Source organism: Euprymna scolopes, chromosome 4 (genome assembly GCF_053919585.1).
Source record: "Euprymna scolopes isolate OS-2025 chromosome 4, ASM5391958v1, whole genome shotgun sequence".
In the NCBI taxonomy this organism is placed as follows: domain Eukaryota; kingdom Metazoa; phylum Mollusca; class Cephalopoda; order Sepiida; family Sepiolidae; genus Euprymna; species Euprymna scolopes.
This window is the reverse complement of record NC_136485.1, coordinates 11,094,161-11,121,059: the sequence shown is the minus strand read 5'-3', so window position 1 is coordinate 11,121,059 and position 26,899 is coordinate 11,094,161. Positions and strand designations below refer to the sequence as shown.

Below are 26,899 nucleotides of genomic sequence, written 5' to 3'. Positions count from 1 at the left end.
CATTTTTTATTTTTACATCTACACAATCACACGGCTAGAAAAGATCAGGCTGAAACAAAAATCTCTTTCAGTCAGGCCTCCACGGCCGACTTCACAATTATTAATTTTTATAAAATCAGAACCTTTCTGATCTTCTTGGCATTTACTTTTTGGGTGTAGGGTTCCAGCCACCAATATGCCGCAGACTAGAGGTTCACCTCCCTCGAAATGGACGACTTACTTCGTCCAAAAAGTGTCCTGATCAATTCCTTCCGCATGGTTAGTCTTATCAGGTATGGCTTTGTTTTTTTATTCTATAACTATCTTATACGGGACATACAAAAGCTCATATACTTAAATCTTTCTGGTTGGCTTTAGAAGTTTAAGATATACCTATTTTTCTCACATATGGATTCACTCGGATTTCCTTGCTTGGATTCTTGAAACTTCGACGAGGATTTAGAAATATCACACCTAACTAACCAACACCTTTCGCGCCCAACACCTTTATTGCGCTCTAAATTCTATCTAATAGCCCGATATTTTGTGATTTTTCTTTTCTCTCACAAGAGCTTCCAAGATCCAGCAGATATATCCCATATTCATGCGTCTCTAAAAAAAATACAAGGTTATATCTTTCATACGTAGTCTACGACATATTTTACCTGTCTCTTACTTCATTAAGCTATATGTGGTTGCCTAGGGATTACGTGTCCTCGATTTACTGGTCCCCTTAATAATTTTCAGATTCATTCCAACGCCTGTTTATTAATTAAGCGAAGTCTTGCCACTTGATTGGAGTCGTTACCTGCAACCAGCTTATTGTAAGCACTTAATTAACCCGGTTCCAAAATTTTTCGTATAGGGGAACATCTTGTGCTTATCAATCCCTACCAAGTCAGTTTCCTTGGAAACAAAATTTTAGGATCTCTAAAAAACAACAACAACGAAACAAAATGCTAAAAAAACACATCTTTTTAAGGCTTATCACATCTAAAACTCTCTAAATACCCGTTTACGTAATTTAGTTTTGCCCCACTCTAAAAATTCTAACTGATTTCTAAGCCAACCATTCGTCTTAATCTTATTTTCTACAAGATCATTTTATCTAATATATTTTTACTGATGACTTTGAATTCTTGCTGTGAAAATCAATAACATTTACATCTATATATATAAATCTCAAACGTTTGTGCGTATGTATGTATGTATGTATGTATGTATGTTTGTTTGTAACGCTAAAACTTTTGACAGACACAACCAAAGTTGACAAATTTGGTATCAGATTAAACCTTGATCACCCGGATGACAAATATCGAAATATCACGTCAAACAAACCATTAGAAGTGGGTCAACTGATCAGTTTTCTCCCAGGGGGGCCCCAAAAAACCTGTCATTTTAACGTTATTCATTAGGTGTCACGTGACGTGACGTCAGCTCAGTAAAATGTCGGCTGCGCTGAGGTACATTAAAGCTGCCTTCGAGGAGTAATTGATACTATAACATAGTTAAATATTAGTTTTCGAGTCAAACCGTTATTACCAACAGATTTATCGCATTTAAAAACTCAGATTCCCAAAATTACACGAACATTGACGTAGGGAAAATATTTTTATTTTTGCTTTAAGTTTTTTTACCGCCGAAGATCACTTTCCTCTTTGCTATAGTTTATCATGTAAACAAGGCTTTAGACATTTTTTTTGTTAAACTGTAAGGGGGAGGGGGGTATCAGTATGAGGGCGCTTGCATACACGAAAATTACTTTTATACGAGTTTGTTTATGAATGGAACCGCTTTTGTGTGGGGGAAAAGGCCGCGTGCTCATCGATTTGATTTTTTTTGTTTCTATTAATGTAAACAAATGTTATCAAAGGCAAGATAACTTACTTTTCTACCAACCTGGATGTATTTTTCGTGTTTACATTCAATGTAATATGTTTATTTTCCTCGAAAACAATCCAGCGTTTAGCGATGTAAACATTCAACAGTTTGAATGCTTTCGAATTCGTAAGTCTAGACTTTATAAGGAAAACCAAAACAAAACAAAAACTTTTATTATAACATTTAATTCGAAAAACAGATCTCTTCGACACTTTAAATGCTTTCAGATTAATTTGTAAGTATAACGTTTTTACTGTATTAATAAATATTGACTTTTACCGTTCTGTTATATATTTGTTTTCTGACAACTTTATCGAATCTATTTCGCTTACAATTCATTTAATTCGAAATACCGATCTCTTCGACAGTTTAAATGCTTTCGCATTCGTAAGTCTAGACTTTATAAGGAAAACCAAAACAAAAAAAAAAACAAAAAACTGTTATTATAACATTTAATTCGAAAAACAGATCTCCTCGACAGTTTAAATGCTTACAAATTCCTTTGTAAGTATAACGTTTTTACTGTATTAATAAATATTGACTTTTACCGTTCTGTTATATATTTGTTTTCTGACAACTTTATCGAATCTATTTCGCTTACAATTCATTTAATTCGAAATACCGATCTCTTCGACAGTTTAAATGCTTTCGAATTCGTAAGTGTAGACTTTATAAGGAAAACCAAAACAAAAAAAAACAAAAAAAAAATTTTTATATAACATTTAATTCGAAAAACAGATCTCTTCGACAGTTTAAATGCTTACAAATTCCTTTGTAAGTATAACGTTTCTACTGTATTAATAAATATCAACTTTTACCATTCTGTTATATATATATTTTTTTCTGACAACTTTTTCGAATCTATTTCGCTTACAATTCATTTAATTCGAAAAACAGATCTCTTCGACAGTTTAAATGCTTTCAAATTCGTAAGTGTAGACTTCATAATGAAAACCAAATAAAACAAAAATAAATAAATAAAATTAATCTTTATGTTTGAATATCATTCGCGCCATTTCAATGATTTTCGTGTAAGTAAAACGGGTTATGGTTAACTTTTGTGGGGTTTGTATTACTGTACACATAGATTCGAAAAAGTTGTCCAAAAAGAAATATATAACAAATAAATGTTATCAAAGGCAAGATAAGTTACTTTTCTACCAAACTGGATATACTTTTCGTTTAATCGTTCTGTTATATATTTGTTTTGTGACAACTTTCCCGTATCTATTTCGCTTACAATTCATTTAATTCGAAATACCGATCTCTTCGACAGTTTAAATGCTTTCGAATTTGTAAGTGTAGACTTTATAATGAAAACCAAAGCAAAACAAAAAAATAACTTTTATTATAACATTTAATTCGAAAAACAGATCTATTCGACAGTTTAAATGCTTTCAAATTCGTAACTGTAGACTTCATAATGAAAACCAAATAAAACAAAAATAAATAAATAAAAATAATCTTTATGTTTGAATATCATTCGCGCCATTTCAATGATTTTTGTGTAAGTAAAACGGGTTATGGTTAACTTTCGTTACCCGTTGTTTACAAAACCATTTGCCGGAAGTGACGTTTTATCTACGGATGATCAAAACCGTATAGAATGAACCTTTTTTTTTAATAAATATTTTGTGGGGTTTGTATTACTGTACACATAGATTCGAAAAAGTTGTCCAAAAAGAAATATATAACAAATAAATGTTATCAAAGGCAAGATAAGTTACTTTTCAACCAAACTGGATATACTTTTCGTGTTTTTATTCAATGTAACATGTTTAATCAGCTCGAAAAAAAAACTGGATAAAATACTGTCAAAAACTCGCTAAATATATGTTACCGTGACATAGGTTGACATATATTCGGCGGGTCTTTGATAGTATTTTGTATAGTTTTTTTTATTTATAGCACCTTTTCCATAATTAGGGGTTGAAACGCCATCTTGAATTTTCGAATACATCGGTAAACACTGCATGTTTTTCGAGCTGAATAAAGATGTTACATTGAATAAAAACACTGAAAATATATCCAGTTTAGCAGAAAAGTAACTTATCTTGCCTTTGATAACATTTATTTGTTACATATTTGTTTTTTGACAACTTTTTCGAATCTATGTGTACAGTAATACAAACCCTATTTTTATTGTGATGACTTTATAATATATTTTTTCCCCAGCATTAATAGATATTGACTTTTTCCGTTTCACAAATAATAAAGTCTTTTGTTTATAATAAAACTTTTAGTATAACATTTTGCTTATAATTAGAAGTTCTAATCGAACAAAATAATTTAATTCGAAAAACCGTTCTCTAAGATTGTTAAAAAAAACAGATAGTTACATTCGACAGTTTACATGCTTTAAAATTCGTTTCCATTACACAAACTCAATCATGTTTTTTTCATGTCAGTAATTAATAATATATTTTTATAATTATCATTGTGATGACTTCATAATACTATTTTTTTACCCAGCATTAATAGATATTGACTGCTTTTTTATATTATATATACTTTATTTGCTTTTTAAATTGAGTGTAGACTTTATAATGAAAACCAAATTACCGTTAAAAATGAAAATAATCTTTATTATAAATTTGTTGTTAAACTTCAAATGATTTACTGTCACGTAACATTCATACACTCTTTTACACAAACAATTAATCTCTTTTATTTATAATAAAATTGTTAGTATAACATTCCCCTAAGAACCTCTATTTGAACACCGATTATGATTCTCTGGTTTTTAATAAAAAAACATTTAAATCGAAAAACCGTTCTCTAACATTGTAATAAAAACAGATAGTTACATTCGACAGTTTAAATGCTTTAAAATTCGTTTTCAGTTCACAAACTCACTAAAAAATTAATTTGTTATTAATTCGGATGGATTGTTATGGATAAGTTACATTCAAGTTACAAACGGTAACTAAAAGGCAGAAATTCCAAAATATAAAAAAAATGTTTCTGGCAACATTTATTTTTTAATTTCTCGGATTTTACAGTAAACTTTATTAAATATTCTTAGAACATACAGAATTAAAAATTACATTTTTAAATATTCACCACATGACAACACTTCGGTTTCAATAACAAACCAATTGAGACCTTCGTTTAATTGAAACAAATAAAAAATACTTTCAGCCCATAATACCATAATTCCCCCCCCCCCCAACTTGGTGGCCAGAAAGTATGTTATCATTTTATGTTTAATTTACACATTAAAATTATTATTCGCAGTAAAGAAATATATTTATTTTATGAAAACTACTTATCTGCACTATATTTACATGTGATATTCATTTTAAGCATCCTATAAAAAAATGTACCCCTCTCCCACATTTGCTAATGCATTCTACTAAACATTTATACAATTTTTCCTTTTTCGTTGCAGTTTGCACAATCTTTGCCGACTTGAATAGAAACAGTTACAAATATATAAGCATTTCTATTATAAGATTTTATTTGTTTATTTGACTTTGCTTTTTACGTTAACAATTTTGTTGCTACATTTCAATTTTATTATTGTATTATTTAACGTACATTTCTTATAAGATACGTTTTTATATTGAAAAAAAAAACAAGAAAATGCTTAGGATATCACCAGCATCATCATATGGAAGAGCAGCAGCAGCAGCAGCAGCAGCGCGTGAACAGAAACGAAGGCGGTCGGAAGAAAGTGCAGAAGCTCGAGAAGAACGCTTGATGTTTAATCGAATCAGGATGCCAAACAAAAGAGAACATGAAAGTGTGGCCGACAGACAAACACGTTTGACTGCTAGCAGTAGTCGCATGGCTACAATAAGAGAAAATGAAACTGAAGACGAAACAGAAATTCGACTAATGGCTAATAGCAGCCGCATTGCTGCAATGAGAGAAAATGAAACTGAAGACGAAACAGAACTTCGACTAATGGCTACTAGCAGCCGCAGTGCTGCAATGAGAGAAAATGAAACTGAAGACGAAAGAGAAATTCGACTAATGGCTAATAGCAGCCGCATTGCTGCAATGAGAGAACATGAAACTGAAGACGAAAGAGAAATTCGTCTAATGGCTAATAGCAGTCACATGGAAAAAGTGAGATCACAAGAGACACAAGAAATACAACAGAGTAGGAGAATGGTTGATCGAACCTATCAGTCAACACGCACAACGAATCTAAGACACGAGAGACATATTAATTGGCTGATGGAAGCATTTTTTTATGATGCAGAGAAACATTATAACACTGACCCAAAAGTAATGATTGGGGAAATGGACAACATTTGTGGACATTGTGGTGCCAAAAAATGGATTGCTGAAAGACCTGGTGTGTGTTGCTTGGGAGGTAAAATCAATTTGCCAAAAATACAAGATCCTCCAGAAGTTCTGAAAACTTTACTGACACAGGATACAACAAAAGCGAAACAATTCAGAAAAAGTCTTCTAAAATACAACTCTGCCTTTCAAATGACATCTTTTGGAGCTTCTAGAAATGTTACGGACTTTGGATTCTTTACCACTTACAAAATACAAGGTCAGTGTTATCACTTGATGGGTGATCTGCTTCCATTACCCGGACATTCTCATGAATTTGTGCAGGTTTATTTTATGGGTGGCAACGAATCAGAAGCACAGCAAAGATGCACAAATGTGCAAGGTGGATTGAACTTGGAGATTATCATGGGTTTGCAGAACATGCTTCACCAACACCATAGATATGTTGGAATTTTGAAATATGCAATTGAACAGATTCAACATAGTCGTAATCATAAGGTCATCATCAAAGCAGACAAACATCCACCATCAGAACATGCACGGAGATACAATGCACCTACGGCCGATGAAGTTGCAATCATAATGGTGGGTGAACAACATGAATACAGGGACATTGTTTTGCAATTAAGAAGTGGACAACTGCGTCGTATTCCAGAAACTCATAGAGCTTATGATGCACTCCAATACCCACTTATGTTCTGGAATGGACAAGATGGATATCATTTTCAGCTGTGGCAGAGGAATCCACAAACAGGTCTCAATACAACTCGATCTGTAACATCTAAGTGTTTCTATGCATTTCATTCTATGGTGCGAGATGGATTCAATCATGTGTTATCTTTAAAAGAAGTGACCAGTCAGTTCATGGTGGATATGCATGCAAAAATAGAAACTGAAAGATTACATTTCATACGAAAAAATTAAAAAAAATTAAGGGTGAAAGAATATATCCATCTGCAAGATGCTATGAATTGTGATGGTGACCCGAGAAATATTGGACAACCAGTTATCTTGCCTTCCAGTTACACAGGAGGACCACGATATATGCAACAATGGACTCAAGATGCAATGACGTATGTAAGAAAATTTGGACGAGCTGATCTTTTCATCACATTCACATGTAATCCAAAGTAGAATGAAATTATTAATGAACTTTTTCCACATCAAAAAGCCAAGGATCGCCATGATTTGATTGCTCGAGTGTTCCATGAAACACAAAAGAAACTCCTCTGCCTTCTCAAAGAAGGACGAATTTTTGGTGAACTTAGTGCTTATATAACTACGATTGAGTTGCAAAAGAGAGGCCTTCCGCACTCTCACACGCTGATTTGGTGTAAAGATAATATTAATGCTGATGACATAGACAAAATAATTTGGGCTGAACTGCCAAATGAAACTACGGATCCAGAACTTTTCGAAATAATAAAAACTCAATTAATCCATGGACCATGTGGAGTCATACATCCAGTGTCACCCTGTATGGAAGATCGTAAATGCTCCAGAAGATATCCAAAGCCTTTTATTGGAGAAACACAGACTGACAATAATAGCTATCCTCTTTCTCGCAGACGTTCACCAGAAAATGGAGGCGAATCAACAACCTTAGTTGTTAGAGGACAAATAACAACCGTAGACAATCGATGGATAGTGCCTTATAATAGTTTCTTATGTAAAATTCTGAAGGCACATATTAATGTGGAATTTTGCAACTCCATCAAATCCCTTAAGTACATAACAAAATACATAAACAAGGGTAGTGGCATGGCAACTTTCAGTATTGGTGACGAGGGTTCAAGGGATGAAATGAAGTTTTATCAAACAGGAAGATACATCTCGAGTAATGAAGCAATATGGAGGATCTTTGGATTTGGAATCCACCAACGATGTCCAACCGTTGTACATTTAGCAGTACATGTTGAGAATGGACAGAGAGTTTATTTCAATGAAGAGACTGCACATAATTTGGGGCAGACACCAGCGGAAACAACCTTAACTGCATTTTTCAAACTATACCAAGAAGATGATTTCGCTAGATCTCTCATGTATACTGAAATTCCTACATATTATACCTGGAGTAAGCAAAAAAAGTGGGTTCGTCGTAAGCAAGGACAAATAGTGCCAGGTCATGACATCAAAGCATCTGACGCCATTGGCCGTGTTTATATTGTGCATCCTAATAACAGAGAATGCTTTTATTTACGATTGCTTCTCCATACTATTCGTGGACCAACATCTTTTGAGGATCTCCGACGCTTTGAAGTTGGACTGTGTACAACATACCAAGAAGCATGTGCTGTACGTGGACTTTTGAAAGACGATGAACACTGGCGGAAAACTTTACAAGAAACATCAGTATCACAAATCGCCAATCAAATTAGACAATTATTTGACATTATGCTTACAGCCTTTGAGATTGAACAACCACATTTGCTCTGGAATGAATTTAAAACTGATATGTCCGAAGATTTTCTTCATGAAGCCCAAATGCGAAATGAGAATATGGCAATTGCATTTTCGTCCGAGATATTTAATCTATCTCTTGCTGACCTATCCCGTCGAGTCCAAGCACTTAACCGTACGTTAACGAATTGTGGAATGCCAGAGCCTGCGGATATTATGAATGTAAACCACAGAATACAGCAAGAGACTTATGACTATGATGCCTATGACCAATTCATTCAGGAAAATGAACCTCGACTTGTGGACGAGCAGAAGAATATTTACGAGAGCATCTTGGAAAGCATTCATCATGATCACGGAACGACATTCTTTATTGATGCCCCAGGTGGAACTGGCAAAACTTTCCTGTTAAATCTGCTCCTTGCAAAAGTTCGTCTCACAAACAATATTGCCCTTGCAGTGGCATCCAGTGGAATTGCAGCAACACTTTTAGATGGTGGTAGAACTGCTCACTCTATGTTTTCTCTCCCATTGGACCTTACTCGATAGGAAAAACCATTGTGTAATATTAAAAAAGATTCAGCAAAGGCTAAACTACTGCAAAACTGTAAATTAATAATCTGGGATGAAGCAACAATGAGTCACAAAAAAGCTATGGAAGCAGTAGATTCTACACTACAGGACCTAAAAGATAACACACAAATAATGGGTTGAGTGACTTTGGTTTTTGCTGGTGATTTCAGACAAACCCTTCCAATTGTTCCTCGAGGAACCAGAGCTGATCAAATGAATGCATGTCTCAAAAACTCCTATTTATGGCATCATATTAAAACAATGAGTTTAACACTAAACATGCGAGTACATTTACATGCTGATGATGCTGTTGGTGACTTTGCTACTAAACTTTTGCAAGTGGGTAATGGACTTCTGGACAAGGACTCCTATAACCAGATTCAGTTACCTTTTCAAACAATTAAAACAGAAGAGGAATTTATAATGAGAGTTTTTCCATAATTTGCATACGGATATCAATTGGCTAAGTAGCCGTGCAATTTTAGCAGCAAAGAATGAATCTGTAAATGAAATAAATAGCAGGCTGTTGAATAGATTACCTGGAGAAATCATATTATACAATTCAGTTGATACAATCTGTTCACAGGACGAAGTAACAAATTATCCGACTGAGTTTCTTAATAGTCTTGAACCAGCAGGAACGCCTCCACATAGTCTGTTTCTAAAACTTGGAGCACCAATCATGTTACTTCGCAATCTCGATCCACCGAAACTCTGCAATGGCACAAGGCTAACCATAAAGAATATGATGCCTCATGTACTGGAAGCAACACTTATGTCAGGTAAGTATGCAGGAGTACACTGCTTCATTCCCAAAATTCCTAATGAGACCACAAGAATTGCCATTTGAGTTTGAAAGGCTGCAATTTCCTGTCAAGCCAAGTTTTGCAATGACAATAAACAAATCACAAGGACAGTCACTAAAAGTTGTTGGGCTCAACCTGTCAAAACCAGTATTTTCTCATGGACAGCTATGTGTTGGCCTATCAAGAGTTGGACACCCTGATGTACTCTTCATTCTGGTACCAGATAAAAAAAAACAAAAATATTGTATATTCTGAAGCATTAAGATGAAGCATAAATATATAAACATGATTACGAAACTTTTCCCTGAAGGAAAAATATATAAACAACATGATTACGAAACTTTTCCCTGAAGGAAAAATATATAAAGATGATTACGAAACTTTGCCCAGAAGGAATAGAATGCAGAATGCGCCATGGAAAAACCCTTTGCGTTACATACATGTGCGAGCGAGTCTTAAAAATAACTGTACAAAGCAAGGTATACCACCATCCTCCTTCAGATTGGATTGGACAAAAATGAATCGAACCCACAAACTAAAGTTTAAAAATCTGGTACAGTATCCATCATGCCATGGCAATGAATACATTGGACAATATACATTTAATGTTAAAAACTCAAGAAATATCTGAAAGTATGTCAAACTTACAAAAAAGAACTACCACCTAAAGTGGAGTAGAGGTAAGGCTCCCCCACATAACCAAAAAAGAAAGCCCCCCGCCCTACAGGGGGCTAGAGCCCCCCTACCATTCTGGGGCAGGGAAGGAGCAAGGAAAACTCTTAAATATAAATGGTCAACGAAGGGTATACACCCTTGGAAGCTAGAATACTCTTGTTATACGCATCAACACATGCCGAAACTTAAAAAGATAAAGAGATCAATAGCTATAGCCAGCCGGTCTCATAAACACAGGTGTACACTACACCGAAATTCACTTCAGGTCTGCATTTCCTCCATGCGAATAAGGTCCTGATTCCCCCCCAGTGCAGGAAGGTTGCCCAACTCCCCTCTGGGTACACTTAAAAAGAAAACTACCCCCTCCCTAAGGCAGGAGAGAGAGGGCTCCCTGTCCCATCTCCTTCGTTGGTCGGATGACTGTCACCTCCCTATAGCGAGGGATAAAAAAAAAGCAAATCACCCCTTTAGCCCTTCCCTAATCTGCGTAGCACGGCTCCCTCCTTCAGGGAGGGAAGGTCAACAGGTGGAGGAGAAATATTCAACGCAGGGCATACCGCCTGACAAGCTAAAATCGTCTTTTTATATACGGCAGACAGTAAGACTATTTGCCTTGGGGCGGACTAAGTACTCCCTCACTCCCAAAGTGGGAGCCGGGGAAACTTCTCCCCTCAGAAGCGGGAGGGGAGGCCAGGGAGCCTTTTTTCCCCTAAACGAGGGATATCCTTTTGTATGGTTGATCTCCCCCCCCCTGTCGGTTCCGCTTACTCCCTCCGGAAAGAGATCAACCTTACGCAAAAAAAAAAAAAAAATATGGGTAGAGGGAAGCCTTCCAGAGCCCCCTTCTGGGAGAAGTTCCCCGGCTCCCACCTTTTGGGGAGTGCGCAGCCTGCACTCCAGTCAACCAAATAAATAAAAAAATTACCCATCCCACCTTTGTGGGGAGAGTGCTCAGCCCACCTTCTGAGCCACCATAAAACAAAAGTTTCCTTCCACCAGAGGGGAAGGGAAGTAGAAAGTAAAATACTTAAAAATACATGGTCAACACATGATATAGCCCCTGGTATCTAAAATCACCTTCTTATATACACCGACACACAAAGACAGTCTGATTGATTCTTTGTTCCACAGATTATAAGAATAAACTTTTCCCAGCAGGAAAAATATATAAACAACAGGATTACAAAACGTTTCCCAGAAGGAAAACAATGCGAAATGCGTCACGGAAAAACCCTTTGCGTTACATACATGTGCGAGGGAGTCTTAAAATTAACTGTACAACGCAGGGTATACCACCCACCTCCTTCAGATTGGATTGGACAAAAATGAAATTAAAAGGAAACAAAATTAGGAATAGTCATGAATCGAACCCACAAACTAAAGGTTAAAAACCTGGTATAGTATCCATCATGTCATGGCAATGAATACATTGGACAAGATAAAATTACTGTTAAAAACTCAAGAAATATCTGAAAGTGTGTCAACCTTACAAAAAAGAACTACACTCCGCAGCAACTTAACAATGCAATATCATTGGTCGAAATAATCGCGTGATTGGAAAATCCATGAGTTATCGCCCTTACATTCTGAAATTTCTAACAAACTGCCAAAGGAAGGAAGAAAAAGAAATGGATACTCATTTCTTTCTTTTTTATCGGGAAATTAAGGATTGTCGCCTATTTGGACAAGTTATTACAATGAAATGTTGTCCCAAAGGACTTAATATTAACACAATAATAGCAATTAAATTCAATGTGTGTCTATTGTCAATCCGGACTTATAACGATCTGGCAAACAAAGAATTTATTAGTAATACAAGGTATGACTCTACTGATGAGTCTATGAAAGGAATATAGAATTATAAACTTGGTGTTATGTCCGCACAATCCGGACGCACCCAATCTTCAGCGGTAACCTGTTGGTCGACTCCGACACAACCAAAATGGTTCCAATCGTTGCACGAGTCACAACACAACATAGGTGTTGTTCCGTCGTTGGCGACTGAACATGTAGGGTAAATGAAGGGGCCTCCTTCTTCTGCAAATTCTGCTAATGCAGGTTCAGGATTATGTTTTATCTCTAAAGGATAAATATTTTTTTAAGGAATGAATTTGGACAGACCCGTCTTTCAGCACTGAGGCTGAACGAACCCTGTTGTCCTTTCCGACCAATAATTTTACAACCTTACCCAACCCCCAGAAGGACAGGGGCTTATTAGGAGCTTTGATAAGAACAATTTCACCCTCTGATATTTTAGAGGTTTCATTTTCTGTAATTTCTAATTGAGAGCAAGTAGTCATTAAGCCAAATACGTTTAAATCTACTGACAAGTTCATCCCTCATTTCAAGGGAAAGTAAGAGCGAATTTCTATTTGAAGGTTCTGGACAAGGATCCTCTGAACCGCTAAGATTGATAAGCAGGCGGGGATGATATCCTGTCTGCAAAAAATGGTTGGGAGCTGAAATAAATGTTAGTGGCCTATCATTTATAGCCTTTTGCACATCTGAAAGGGCGGTTAGGAAGTCGAAATAACCGACCCTCCTCCTACCCAACAACTTTGAAAGACACTGTTTCGCAGTTTTAATTAATATCTCCCATACTCCACCATGCCATGCAGAGTACAAGAGAATTGTATAATGAACAATAGTAGTGGATTGGAAATGTTCTCTAAATTCATCAGAAACAAATATGTCTGATAATATAATACCCGACGCTATGAAATATTTAGTATTGTCGGAATACATATGAGTTAATACACCAAATAAGTTGGTGAACTTAACGAACGCTAACAACAAAGATCTTTCGCTCATGTCCGGTACCAATTCCAAGTGTATGGCACGTAAACTCATGCAAGTAAACAGTAGGATGTACATTTTGACATCCTCATTATTGTTTTTTACAGAAAATGTCCAGTAAAATCCACCCCTACACATTTGAAGGGCCGGACAAAATTTACTCTATAAGAAGGCAGTTGAGACCCAGAAGGTGCTTTGTACGGTAGAGAATTAATTATCTTACATATAACACAGTCAGGGAGAACCGACTTCACTGCCTGTCTGCCTTGGGGGATCCAAAAACCCGATAGCCTCACCTTGCTAAGGGTTGAATTTGCTCCCATGTGACAACAATTCTAGTGAGCTTCAATAATGACCAATTTGGGCAGGTGGGTATTTTTTCCTAACAATATAGGAACTTTCACTCCATATGGAAAAAACCTCGGAGTTCTTAATACGCCCTTGAGTCCGTATCAGTCCCTCCCTATCTAGGAATAACCCAAGGGTCGTAACTCTTGGAGGAGCAGCCCTATTGGAGGGTTGTTGCAAATAAGCAAGTTCTGTGGGAAAGGCTTCCCTTTGTAAATGAGAGAAGACCAACAATTTAGCTCTCTTGGCGGTGTCAGTCTATCGGTGACGTAATTTACCACCGAATCTCACAACTTCTTCTAAGACATTAATAGCCTTAGTTAATGAGGAAAAGGAAAAATCAGATATTTTAATTGGCAAGTAGTTTTTGTTAGAAGCAGTTTCGTCCGAGAACATACATGTTACCATCTTCCTGTACACATTGTTAAGACAAGGCATGGGGGACGTAAGCAAGCCGATTTCAGCTTGATTAAGCCAGTCTGGTCCGCACCTCCAAAATTTGAAAAATTGTTGAACTTAGAGGCAGTAATAACTCTGATTAAAAGATCACCTGGATTATCCGACGAAGGAACATATCTAAATTTAGGGTTTATCCCTTATTTAAATTTAATGTTTTCAATGAACTTATTAATGTCTGACACGCGATTTTCAATGAATGTATTTTTTCTCGCAGCCTTCCCATTCAAAATCCATGACAGGGCTACTTGAGCGTCTGACACGACAAAAAAGGAGTTGATATTGATGGGCGCTAGAGCACCCAAAACTTGTGGAATAACTTTAAACGCTAGAAATATAGCTAATAATTCCAAAACAGGTAGTGATTTCCCCTTGATGGGTGCCACTTTTACCTTGGCGAATATCAAGGAACACTGAGCACCTTGTTTCGCATACACGGAAAACCCATAAGCGTGCTTAGAAGCATCGCTAAAGCAAAAATATTCAACAGGGGATCCCGCTAGGAGAGTACATCTAGGAAATTCAAAGTCCACTATACCATTCAGCTCGTTGGCATGTGCTTTCCACGTGGCCTTAACTTCTTCAGGGATTTGTTGATCCCAAAACAACTCTTTTTTCCATAGTTGACTAATAATAATCTTCCCCTGCACGGTGACAGGAAGAAGTAAAGATAATGGATCATATAGACTTGAGACTTGAGAAAATATCTTGCGTTTGGTATTGGCATTGTCATCTATTACAGATTGAGCGAGTTTAACGGTATCCTTTTCAACAGAATATTGATACCCCATCCCCTTTTCAAAGGTGGGGGAAGGAGACGAGATAGTACCGTCTTCCATCATTTTATTTTGTATGCTCGTGCAATTTGAGTTGGAGGATTGGAGTTCAAACCCCGCTTCTCCGAGTTTGTCGCGGACTTTATTATACACATGGGTTAGAGTGTCTCGGTCACTATTAGTAGTAACTAAGTTGTCGACATAGAAATTATTGGAAATCGAATGTGAAGCTAAATCGGCTTCATATTTTTTTTTGCATGATGCTTAAGTATATAGCTTTATATAAAAGGGCTGGGTTTGAACCAAAATATAATAGTTATAAGTCGGTAGGCGCACAATTTGCCATCTACCTTGAGGAAAAAACGAAATCTATTTTTATCTTCAATAGATTTTAACCTGATCTGTAAGAAACTTTGCGCAAATCGCCCAAAAGCACGTATTTTTCTTTTCGGAAAGCTAGTAGAATATCTAGCAACAATGCAGCTATGTTTATACCAGAATAAGCAGCGTCGTTAATTGAAATGCTACCTTTACGTTTCAACGAACAATTGAAAACAGGGCGGATGTTTGTAGTTATTCCCAGACCTTTTTTATTTACTGGCCGATGGGAACACATTTATAATTCTTATAAGTTCCATAATAAGGTTCGATAATTCCGCAGTCTTCGTATTCTTTGAAGACCTGTAAATCATCGTTTCCTTCCAAGGACTGGACCACCATATGCATTATTCGCAGTGAAGGCACATAAATGGGCCCCACCTTAAGAAGCTTGTCATGCTTCCAAGGCAGCTCGACGTAATATTTTCCTTCCTTGAGAACTATAGCCTCTTCGAAGGCATTTATTTTTTCTTTATCAATTGAAGACACGTGGTTGGCCTCCTCGTTACCTATGGAGTCCAGAGAAAAACACTTTTCTACTCCACGTTCAACAGCAGGACCGTCAAAAAGGTTGCAGCACATCCTCGGAAGATGCTACTGGCTTTAATACACTATCAATTAAATATGACTGACACATAGGGATTGTTTTAATAACTTTATCGAAGGCTGGCAATTTTTCCACAGCCTTATCATATTTGTTTATAAAACTTTACCCCTCACCGAAGGGAATTATATAATTGGGGAGTTTCCAAGCGGAACCTCCCAAGCACTTAATTAAACTGAGATTATGAATTCTAGGAATAAGATCCAGGTAAATGATACCGAGAATGTTAGAACCATTTAGTTCAGAATAACAGTGTAAAACTTATACCCCTTTTCAGTTAAATTCGACGTAATCTCGTCCAATCTGTTTACATTAAATTTCAATTTCAAATTTTCAGCAAACAAAGCAGAATTATAAAATGGACGCTGATGTCCAAATTTAATAGACACTTCCAGCTCTGAAAGATGTAAGGACTTATTCCCCACAAGGGTATGGATGGACATTTGTACCGTCTCATGATTTAGATTACGGTTGTGAATCAACCAGTCCAGAATTATTTTAGAACAAAGAGGATTTTTGGCTACCCGTATCTATCAGACAGAAAAAACAAACCGGGTGCCCTTTAACCTTTATAGATATCTTGAGTACAGGACTAATACTCTTGTCTTAATCCGCCATAAAAGTGCGCCCCACAAAGGACCTAGAGCCTTTAGGACACATTAAGGAATAATTGTTTTTTAGACCACAATTACTGCAAGGAAAGGGGAACCCCTTAATCCCTCTGCAACTGGACTCTGAGTGCTCACCGAAGCACCGGAGACATAATCTTAATTCTTCCGCTCGAATAATTTTAGATTCCGAATTTGGAAATTTAGAACAAACTCTTGTGAGGTGACCATAAACCTGACACAATTTACAATATTTATTTTCGCCAGTTTTGACGAAAGACTTAGAGTTATTATTACTCTGAAAGGACTTGATTTGTTTTGGCTTCGAATTCTTCGCCACGAGGGTTCCAGCATTCAACGAACCCGACATGTTTGGCGGGAAATTTTCCGCCTTGACGCATTTAATGGCGTCGCCATTATTATGTCTATAACGTCAAACGTATACGTTAAAATAGACTTAAAAAAAGAAACCGTTCACAGGATTTATTCATTATTTCTCTGCGAACACCGTTCGGAAATTAAGCGAACAGAATATGAGCTATTAATATTCCTGAGGTGGATTTATCTGTAAGAAAACCCGTGCCAAAGGAATTATCCATCTCCGTCAGTTCAAGTTTTACTCGCTGGACGAGGATTCTGATATCCCTCAAAGACGAAAAATGGTCTGGTTGTGGAATAATGTCATCGAATATTTTATTCATAATTTCTGAAGGATTTAAATATTTTTCCTTCAGACACTCCAAAGCTGCTTCGTAATTCTCGGGAATCACACCACACCTAGAAATAATATTAAACGCCTCTCCTGATAATTTGGATTTTAGCAATAATAATTTATCTGCATTTTTCATGTTCGCGGTACACAATTACAATTTCCTTATTAACCCACGGAATTCAAACTTATTGGGAGTTGGATCACCACTAAAGGGGGGCACTCCAACTCCATTTTCATGGGAAAAATATCCCTTGATTTCTCAATCTCCGGCTGGAGCTCAGCCAGTTTGTCGTGGACTCCCGCCTTAAACATTTCGAAATCACGACAGATTAAATATTTTTCATCATCTGGGGACTTGAAAATTAACTGATCTAATAAATCGTCAACTGCAAACAACCGTTTCTCGATATCGGAAGAAAAATTATTTATACAACCGCCACCTCCTCTCTCGTTCATCCAATCCAAAGAAGCCGTTATACGAAACTTTTTAGCCTCTATTCGACCAACAAGATTTGAATATGCCATGTTCGAAGGACACGACACGAGAAAGAAATGGCCGTTCCCAAGTGGGGAAATAAAAGCAAAGGGGGCGAAAAATATTTTCCGACGAGAACAACTATTATCTAAAGGGGGTTACGTCAACAAAATTCAAAACACTCAATGAACAAGGAATGTAAACCCATAAGAAAAGTTCAGACCGACATTACGATAACACATTTCAACAATGAAACAATTATAAATTCAAGGATTAATATATTGGCTTTCCATACATTATTCAAACAATTACAATAATCGTAAAATATTTGAAAGGTATTTTTTTTAAGAATTAAAATTTCAGTTTACAATTTACATGAAATAATATGTTTTTTTAAATGAACTTCAGTCACAATTTACATGAAATAATATTTATTTTTCAATGAATAAGTTCTTTTATGGACCATTACAATTTTATATGAAAATGAAGATTCAATATATTATGTTTTTCCAAGGCACATGGTCTTTCAAGGACCATTACAAATGAAATACAATAATGAATATTAAATATTTTTAAAGGCGACACAATGAAGGGCCAAAATCCAAAATAATGTGGGGAGGAATCGAAATCTCATGCAATAAGAACGTTATTACTCATAAGAAAAAAAGTGAAGGGGGGAGGATGTCTTTTGCAATAAAAACGGTGTAAGAAATTCTCTTACTCGTTTTTGCCTTTGACAGAATGAAAAAGACACAGAAAAGTAACAAGGCTCACCTAAAATTCCAAGAATAAGTTTATTTACAAGAAGGTAAAAATGAGTCCATATTGCAAAAGAGTGCCCTCTTTAGCTTCAACCAAATGCCGGGTAGTTCATGCCTTGAAAGGCGAATGTAGTTTACTTCTTGTGGAAGATGCTGGTAGAATCGGCCGCTCGTAGAAATGGTTGAGGGTTCAGAAATCCTTCCAGACTGGTCAATAAGAAAAACGCACATTGCGATCGATGGTCATAAAATAGTATGCCCCCCTGATGGCAATGATAATGAAGTAATTAATACATAGAACACTTTAACCCCAGGCTTGTATCCGCATTTAAGTGAGCGGAGATAACAAATGGGATAGAACCCTGCCTTAGTTCATTAGGCACGGAGCGAGATAACATGCGTCAGCTTTGCTCGACGCAGAATTGAAATCTTATTTAAGAAACAAAATAAACCCGCCAATTCCTGAATCCTCCGCAGTAACTGAACAATGCAATATCATTAGTCGAAATAATCGCAGATTGGAAAATCCATCAGTTATCGCCCTTGCATTCTGAAATTTCTAACACTACGTTTAGCTTTAGGAACAGATAAAGAGTATGGGAAATTGTTGATAGCGTTTTCAGTTAGACGAATGTTTCTCGTTAATGTTTGCAGAAAAGGGGATTATAGATTGGAGCTAAGACGAGCACTTTCCATGAAAATAAGGATAAATAGAGACAAATTCGCAACATCTCTTCTGTATAAAAGAGGTTGTAAAGTAGAGAAAAAGGTTACCTTTACTAGGCTACGAAGTATATTTTGAATACTATCAAATCAGTATAATTCTTTCTAGTAACGATTGCCAAAATGTGGATACAGTACACAATCCTTGGACATACCTGACTTTTATATAGGTAGCAATTTGTATCAGAAGTGAGATAGCCACTGTACCGAGAGAAGGATCCCACAATTTTGCAGCGACGTTGGCAACGGATTGGGCGTGTGTGCTCTGTTTCAGATCAATAGTAAAAGTCAAGCCGAAAAGCTTGCCAAATCACCCCAAAAGACTAGAGAATTCATTTCAATTGATGCCAGATAAGGGCCAGAGCGATGATATTTAAAGATAGAAGCTTGGTTTTAGATGTATTAAAAGTGACCTGCCCCCTATTTCCATTTCTACCACGTGCTAAAGATCGGAGTAGAGACAACCAGTGAGAACTTGGTCGTTTATCCTCTTTGATGTGCTACTATGGATGTTAGTGTCATCAGCATATATGTCTACAAGTGATGTAAGGATGTGATGTTGAAGATCATTAATGTAGATCAGGAAAATATCTGGACTCAGGATGAACTGATGAGGTACTCCCGCATGAATACTATGAAATTCTGATTTCGGTTCAGCAACTACTTCTCTTATGAACTTATCAGAGAGAAATGTAATAATTGAGAATATATTCCCAGTTACAGTATAGCTGGAGAATTGTGAAGTAAACATTTCTCCAACGTCCTTTCAGAAGCCTTAGATATTCAATAGCATCTGCCCTGCAAAGTAAATTTCTGTCGAGGGATTCGCTAATCTTATTATATTAGATATAACTTTAAGTACACATGTAGATCTAGCGGTACGGAAACCGTATTGCATGTAACTAAGACGGTTATATTTGCTTAGAAGGTTGACAACATCTCTATTTAATTCCAGCAGCTTACTCATTATGTCCAGGGGACGTATTTGGTTGTACTGAGCGAGAGAGAGAAAGAGAGAGAGAGAGAGGTGAGAGGTAACCGATTACATGACTTCTTTAATAGAAGGTCTACTGATGAGAGTTTCTAGTGTGATGGGAAGCATTTCTCCATGAGAACTCTAAAGCAGCTCTGTAAATATACACGCTTTTTCTGGTTGAAGCTTTTTGAGCACTATACTTGGAATGGCGTTGAGGCCAGTTGCTTTACTAGAATCAAACTTCTTGAATAACTTTGCAACATTACGTACATATATGTGTATGTCACATAGTGCGTTTACCATGCAGTAGGAAATATTGTGGGTTAGCTGGAACTTTCTTGGCAGTGACATTGAATATGTCGGATGCTGACGAGATTTCCTCAGGTCAATGATGATGGTTAGGCTAGAGCACATGCTTCTGTACAGGACTCTGTTTGCTATTTGCCAAAACTGGTGGAAACCAAACCGCTGTTCAGCTGCTTAGAACTTGATGGACTGAGCATACACCTATCTCGCGTTCTCTATTACGTTTTTTTACAGTGGTTGCTTTCAGCCCATAAAGCTGTTTTAATCTGAGAATATTTATTACGTTTGAAGCAATGCAAAAAGTGATATATTTGTGCAATGATAGCAGCCAATTCTGGTGAGAACTACGGTTGACTGTTAAGTTTTTTCTGGAACTTTTTCAAGGTTAGGCAAAGGACTATATGTACAATAAATCATTCCATCAGAGCTGATACTATAGAAAACACACCCCTTTTAAACATGGAATGAAGAAGTAGATCTAGTATAAATGTACGGAAGATATCCCTATCTGACATAGAGTATGGATATAGTGTACGACGGAGAGATACATCTGAGGACTTATTACACATCATTTGTATGTTAATTGATACAACATAGTTGTTGGAATATATATGTGAGGACAGAAGAGAAGCTGAACATAGTTCAGGGCAATTTGTGAGGAAGTTCTAGGATACTTGCATACTGGCCGTCAGTGTGGGGCACCCGTTGAAATATATTCTAAGGGAAATATGGGCGAGGTATATATACTTCACACTTCCGGTTATAAGATAGACGAATATTGGCTGAAGAGAGCTTGATAAGGATACCTTAAACGGGCCTTATTATCGGGCTTGAAACCGACGGTACCAATGATCTGTCTCAACTAACAACTTTCTGTACACAATATATATATATATATATATATATATGCTAATTTATATATATGTATGTATATTTTATTTGTTTATTTTATATTGTTATTTTTAGTTTTAAAATTGTTTTGTATCGCTATTATAGAGTAAAGTATATCCTGTGAACACTGCTGTTCGCTATTTCTCTCCAACATGAAACACTCATTTAACCTCGACTTTAATTAGGTCAGGACACTAGATACCTACGCCCCTCCCGTAAACAGCACACACAAAGAAACGGGTTTATATGCACATATGCACATTTTATGATTAAAGTATTGTGATTGTGCAGGTCATCTCGACAGGAGATTTCTTGCAGATGTTAACTTTAATTTACATAAACATATCTCTGCTAAAAGAAACAAAAATAACTACAATAAGCATCATCGGAAGCAACACATTTTCCTAGCTTAAAACAATTCTATTTATGCAAGTATGCTAAAAAGACACTTACGTGCTGGTGGCAATGAAGTAATTTAAATTTAATATTGCTTACACTTTTTGAGCATTCCCTACGCAGAAAATGTTCAAGTTGCTTTTAAAACGTGTAGTTGGATGGGGAGAGGTCTAGAGATCATATCAGATGAAGCTGAATTCTGTAGCAAAATTTGTTCGACCCCCTGCAAGGTCGGTTTAGCAACGTACGCACGGGCATTGTCGAGGATAACTGGGCATATTCTCATGATAAATGCCGTTTTTTTCGAGTTTCTAATGCATGTAATCCATTTGCTGGCAGTCCTCGTTTTTCCTGCATTAAAAAAAAGTAATAGATGACACCGGTCGAATACCATTAAACAGCGAGCATGATCTTTTGTTAGTGAAACTTCGGCTCCGGAAAATGCTTGAAGTTTCATCGGATCCTAACATCTCAGTTCAGCGTGACCAGTTGTCGTCATAAATGTACAGGTTATAGCAAGTAAAACTCCGGTCGAGAAAATGCCGTTCCTTAAGCGTGAATAGGAAGACGATTTTTCATAACCGCGTTTCTTTTAGTAATCGTGTAATTCTTAAGGCACACATTTATCAAGTTGTTTTGTATTTCAAATCTCTCTTTAGTGTAGAAAATTGTATATGGCACGTCTTCTTCAAAAGCAAGTTTTTGAATTGGTGTTCTGAGGTTGTTGTGCACTAAGGAAATTCATTTATTGTGTTAAAAATCTTTCAGACACTCGTAACGAAATCTATTAATTTACGACTGTACTATGCGTTCAGTAGTAGTTCCTTAGCAAGGCGATTAGTATATATGGCGATTTGTTTCAACAGCTGCTCAGCCTATGTTGAATTAGAATAAGACAAAACGTGATAATTTGCTTTTTGCCATCTTATATACAACGTTCTATAAACAATTAAATATAGCAAAATTCGCTGTTTTTAGTGATATTAAAAGTGAAGATATGACAAAACTTTATTTAAAAAATACTCTTTTAGAATCAAAATTCATAATTCTATGAGGATAATTTTTTCAAGCTAATCCATTTAATATATTATTTATAATGTGTTTATAATACAAGCAAGAGGCAAATTTAGTGGCGTTAGGGAAAATGAAATGAAAGAAAACATAATCCGAGAAATATAACGTCGACCACAGAGATGACATGTTCTTAAGTGAAAATGTGTTGCACTTCACAATGTGTCCCGTGGTTACTAAAGTGTTTGTTTTACGTCGATTGACGCTTAATAAAATATCACTCACAATGCTTGCTTGAATAAATAGCAAGTCTAAAGGGCATTAAGATGACACCTTTCAACTTCGTAATGGACCGAGGTTTTTTTTTGTTTCCATATGTCAAAGCTGAAAAACATGACACATGTCATTATTGCTGGTGTATCTGCTGATATAATAAAATACATATGATTTACATTGTATAGTGGTTCTCAGTTTTGTACAAAACAGTGGAATTCTGAAATAAAAATACCTATATCGAGTATGTGTTGGTGTATTATCAACCTTAAAAATTACTATCCCCCTTTTTTTATTATTGCAAAAAAAAAGTTAAATTACTTTTAATATTTTTGTTATTATATTTTCACCCTAAACAATACATACTGTCACTTTGATGTATCAGGTACCAAATTTACAGGGGTGCAATCTACTGAATTGGGCAGCCATATGTCTATTCACGTTACACTTGACCTAAAGTATGTCAGTGCAGTTTGAGAAGCATGGGCCTGGAAAGAAATTCCAAAGTCTAGCATATTCGGGGAAGAAAGTACTGGAGTAGAAAGCTCTCTTACATCTCGGCTTCTCCACTGTGTAGGGGTGGGATTTGTCGGGGGTATTTACATCGGCGAGAGCGCAATGTCTTGCAGTTACTCAGAGCATTCAACATTAAAATATGTGTAGAGCAGGCAGAGAGATGGGACAGAGGCTGAAGCTTGTATGACAGTTTAGGACCTATCAGGTTGTCGACTATCTTTTGAACCTTGTCAAAGAGCGAGACTAGTAAAAGATGAACCAACCCCAATATGACAAAAATACTCCATACATGGGCGAATAGTGGCCTTGTAGAGTTACAGTATACTTTCAGGCGTAAGTAGTTTTCTAGCAAGAGCCTACCTTCTTCGCAGCGGCCCTTCTCATATTCTCCATAAAATTGTTCCTACTCATGTTTCCTGTGAACGTAAGGCCAAGAAGTTTAAAAGAAGTGTTTTAAGATAATGAGCATTTGGCCATTGCTATTGGTGGTAGAGAAGGTTTCTTGTAGTTATTGAAGGAAACAAGTTAAGTCTTGGCAGCATTGAATGTGATCATCCATTTTTCTTTCAATTTAACTAAAGAATAGTGTTCTCGCTTTAGTGTTTCTGCCATTTCCTTAGGCACGACAGGAAAATACATTTTGTCAGGGAGGTAATTTATTAAGGAATAATAAAGGTCCAAGGATAGGCACCTGAAGTACTCCCACATTTATATTTTTAAGATGTAGGACCGTCGTAGACAACCTATATTTTTTCTTATATAGATGGAATTTAATAATGTTGAGTATTCATCCAGTGATAACGTATGATCTGATTGTCCTGAGTAGACCTTCATGCAATCCTCTGTCAAATGCCTTAGATATATCTAGAGCTACCGGCCTATTCTCCTCTGTCCTGTCCAGTGACTGGTATGTACGTTCAGATAATAAATTCAAGATATCTGCTGTGGAACGGGCTTGCCTAAATCCATATTCTAGCTTTGTCAGAGCTTTTGCATCTGTAAGGTGATGGACGAGCTTGGTTAATGATGTATTAAAATATTTTGGCGAAATGTGGGAGGGGCGATCGTTTGCTGGGTCAGTTCTTTCGCCAGAATTCTTGAATACTGATAACAGAGAAGCACTTTTCCAGCATTCATAAAAGCAACATTCATTAAGCCGTTTGTGTAAAGTTGTGAGAGAACTGGAGCTACTTCGGAAAAACATTTTTAATAGCACACCTTGGATGAGATCAGGTCCACATGATTGTGAAGGGTCAAGATTTTTTATGATATCATGTACCTGAGACTGTGTAATTTTTAGATCGTCTTGTGATACGTCTTCCCGAAAAGGAATTTCAAGGAGGGAGTGGTTAGCAGGGCCCAGTGTAGAATTGAAGGCAAACATGGTTGCTTCTCGGTCGATGTGCAAATAATCCTATCATTGTTCGATAGTGGGGAATTGTTGATCGTGTATTATTTATTACATTGTTCGAGATTTTGAAGACATCACGTGTTCCTAACCTCTGAGCTTCGATTCGTTTTTTAGTGAGTTCAATCTTATGGGGACATGTGCTTCAGCTGATGTTTTAAACCATTTCTTGTTTCTAAATTTCGCATTGTTAAGTAGGAAGAAAAAATATTTCCTCATTTGCATCTCTGATAATATGTCTGATTTGTTCCCAGTCAAGCCTTTTATAATATTTCGTTGCTTTAGTCAGTCGCTCTTCAGTTTTCGCTCTAGAGTTTAGGGAGGTTTCAACCATTATCACTGCATAATCAGCGTTCCAAAGTTGGCTGTGAGCATTCGTTATACAAGCATAGGGAACTATAGTCAGAAACATATCTTAAAGTGATGCGTGTTGTTCTTGCTGGTTTAGGAAAAAGGTTAGAAACTTAACCATCTCTGATGGGGCAGGAGACATAGAAAATTTATGTATTGTGCATCCAGCCGCATCTGTGTACCTAGAGAATCCAAATACATGCACATGTGCGCTACTGTTAATGAGGGTGCTGTATCTGTGCTCTCGGATCCTTTGTTTATGATGCTGAAGTCCTGGATTGACAGAGAGAGCGGTAGAGAAAATATAGCTGCTAATGTTATGTTGCATGATTAGTCTAAATCACAAAAACGCTTGATCGTCCGATTCTGGGTTTGTTTCTCAGACTCCAAATCCGTACTCAATGGAGAGGTAGAGATATCCAGGCATATTAAAGTAGTTAGAGGGGTGGAGGAGTGCAGGTTAGTCTCATTAAGTGCTAAGATATCCCGGGTATTAACTAGGAGAAATGCTTCAACATCTAAATTAGTTATAAGCCCACGGAGGTTTGTAAATGGAGGAGCCAAGTTTGTTTGGTTTGAGTATAACTCTGGTTTTTGCGTATTATTTTTACGGTCATCATGTTTTAAGAGTCTCAGTTTACATAATGGGAGCTGAACAAGTGGTTATGCACCAGATATGCGACGCAAGTAAAGCAGCAGCTGACCTTTCATCTACAAGAATAGTAGCCTCAGGAAAGCCCAGCGGAGATAAGAGCACTGGTCCTTTCCATATGCCACATGACACAAGGCACACCTCAATATTAAACAACTGTTGATGAAGCGAATTTACCAAAGATTTAGTGCCCCTATATAAATACCCTGTTTCACCGTACATAACTGAACGAATCAGGAATTTACCTGACATGATGATGGTCTCCGATCTAAACATTATGCACACATTATATATATATATATATATATATATATATATATATATGTATATATATATGTATATATATATGTATATATATATATATGTATATATATGTATGTATATATATATATATATATATATATATATATATATATATATATATATATACACAAGCAAAAGTGTCTGTCGTTGACTGGGTTCAAAAACAGCTTACAGAAAATGGACTTTGATTTATGAAAGGATGATAGGTTATGAAAACGAAGGTTGTAAATTTGGGTTTAATTTGGGGGTATCAAATCCAAAGCAAAATATGATGATAGTTAAAATAAAATTGATAAACTCCAGATTTTATTATACTATAACTGTTCATACTGAAACACTTGTCACAATATTCTGTGGATCTATATTAAAAACAAAATGTTACACTTTGTGACATATTTCCAATTTATGGAACGAACGCCCCATAATTTATTATACCATATTTCTTAAAAATTAAACATCATTATCAAATTACGATATATATATATATATATATATATATATATATATATATATATATATATATATACATATATATATATATATATATATATTTAGCGTTCATGTCTGCGTGTGTTTGTGTCTGTCGGTGTGTGCAACATTCAGACAGCCTA

General features: G+C 36.3%; 1 protein-coding gene across 1 annotated transcript; it reads left to right on the top strand.

Annotated features, from left to right (window-relative positions):
• Positions 1-5,445: 5,445 nt before the first annotated feature.
• LOC145266262 (uncharacterized) lies at positions 5,446-17,315 on the top strand. Its single transcript, XM_080121824.1, has 4 exons — positions 5,446-6,970; positions 7,286-9,013; positions 9,654-9,869; positions 17,269-17,315. Exons 1-4 carry the CDS (start codon positions 5,446-5,448, stop codon positions 17,313-17,315), a joined length of 3,516 nt encoding a protein of 1,171 aa, XP_079977950.1.
• The last annotated feature ends 9,584 nt before the right edge of the window (positions 17,316-26,899 follow it).

Excerpts from the sequence above, each read along its gene's own strand:
- LOC145266262 (XM_080121824.1), top strand. The coding sequence starts at position 5,446 with ATGCTTAGGATATCACCAGCATCATCATATGGAAGAGCAGCAGCAGCA. Across the intron at positions 9,014-9,653 it reads AGCAACACTTTTAGATGGTG|TTGATACAATCTGTTCACAG; the intron begins GTAGAACTGCTC and ends TATACAATTCAG. Across the intron at positions 9,870-17,268 it reads GGAAGCAACACTTATGTCAG|ACACTCCAAAGCTGCTTCGT; the intron begins GTAAGTATGCAG and ends TTTTTCCTTCAG.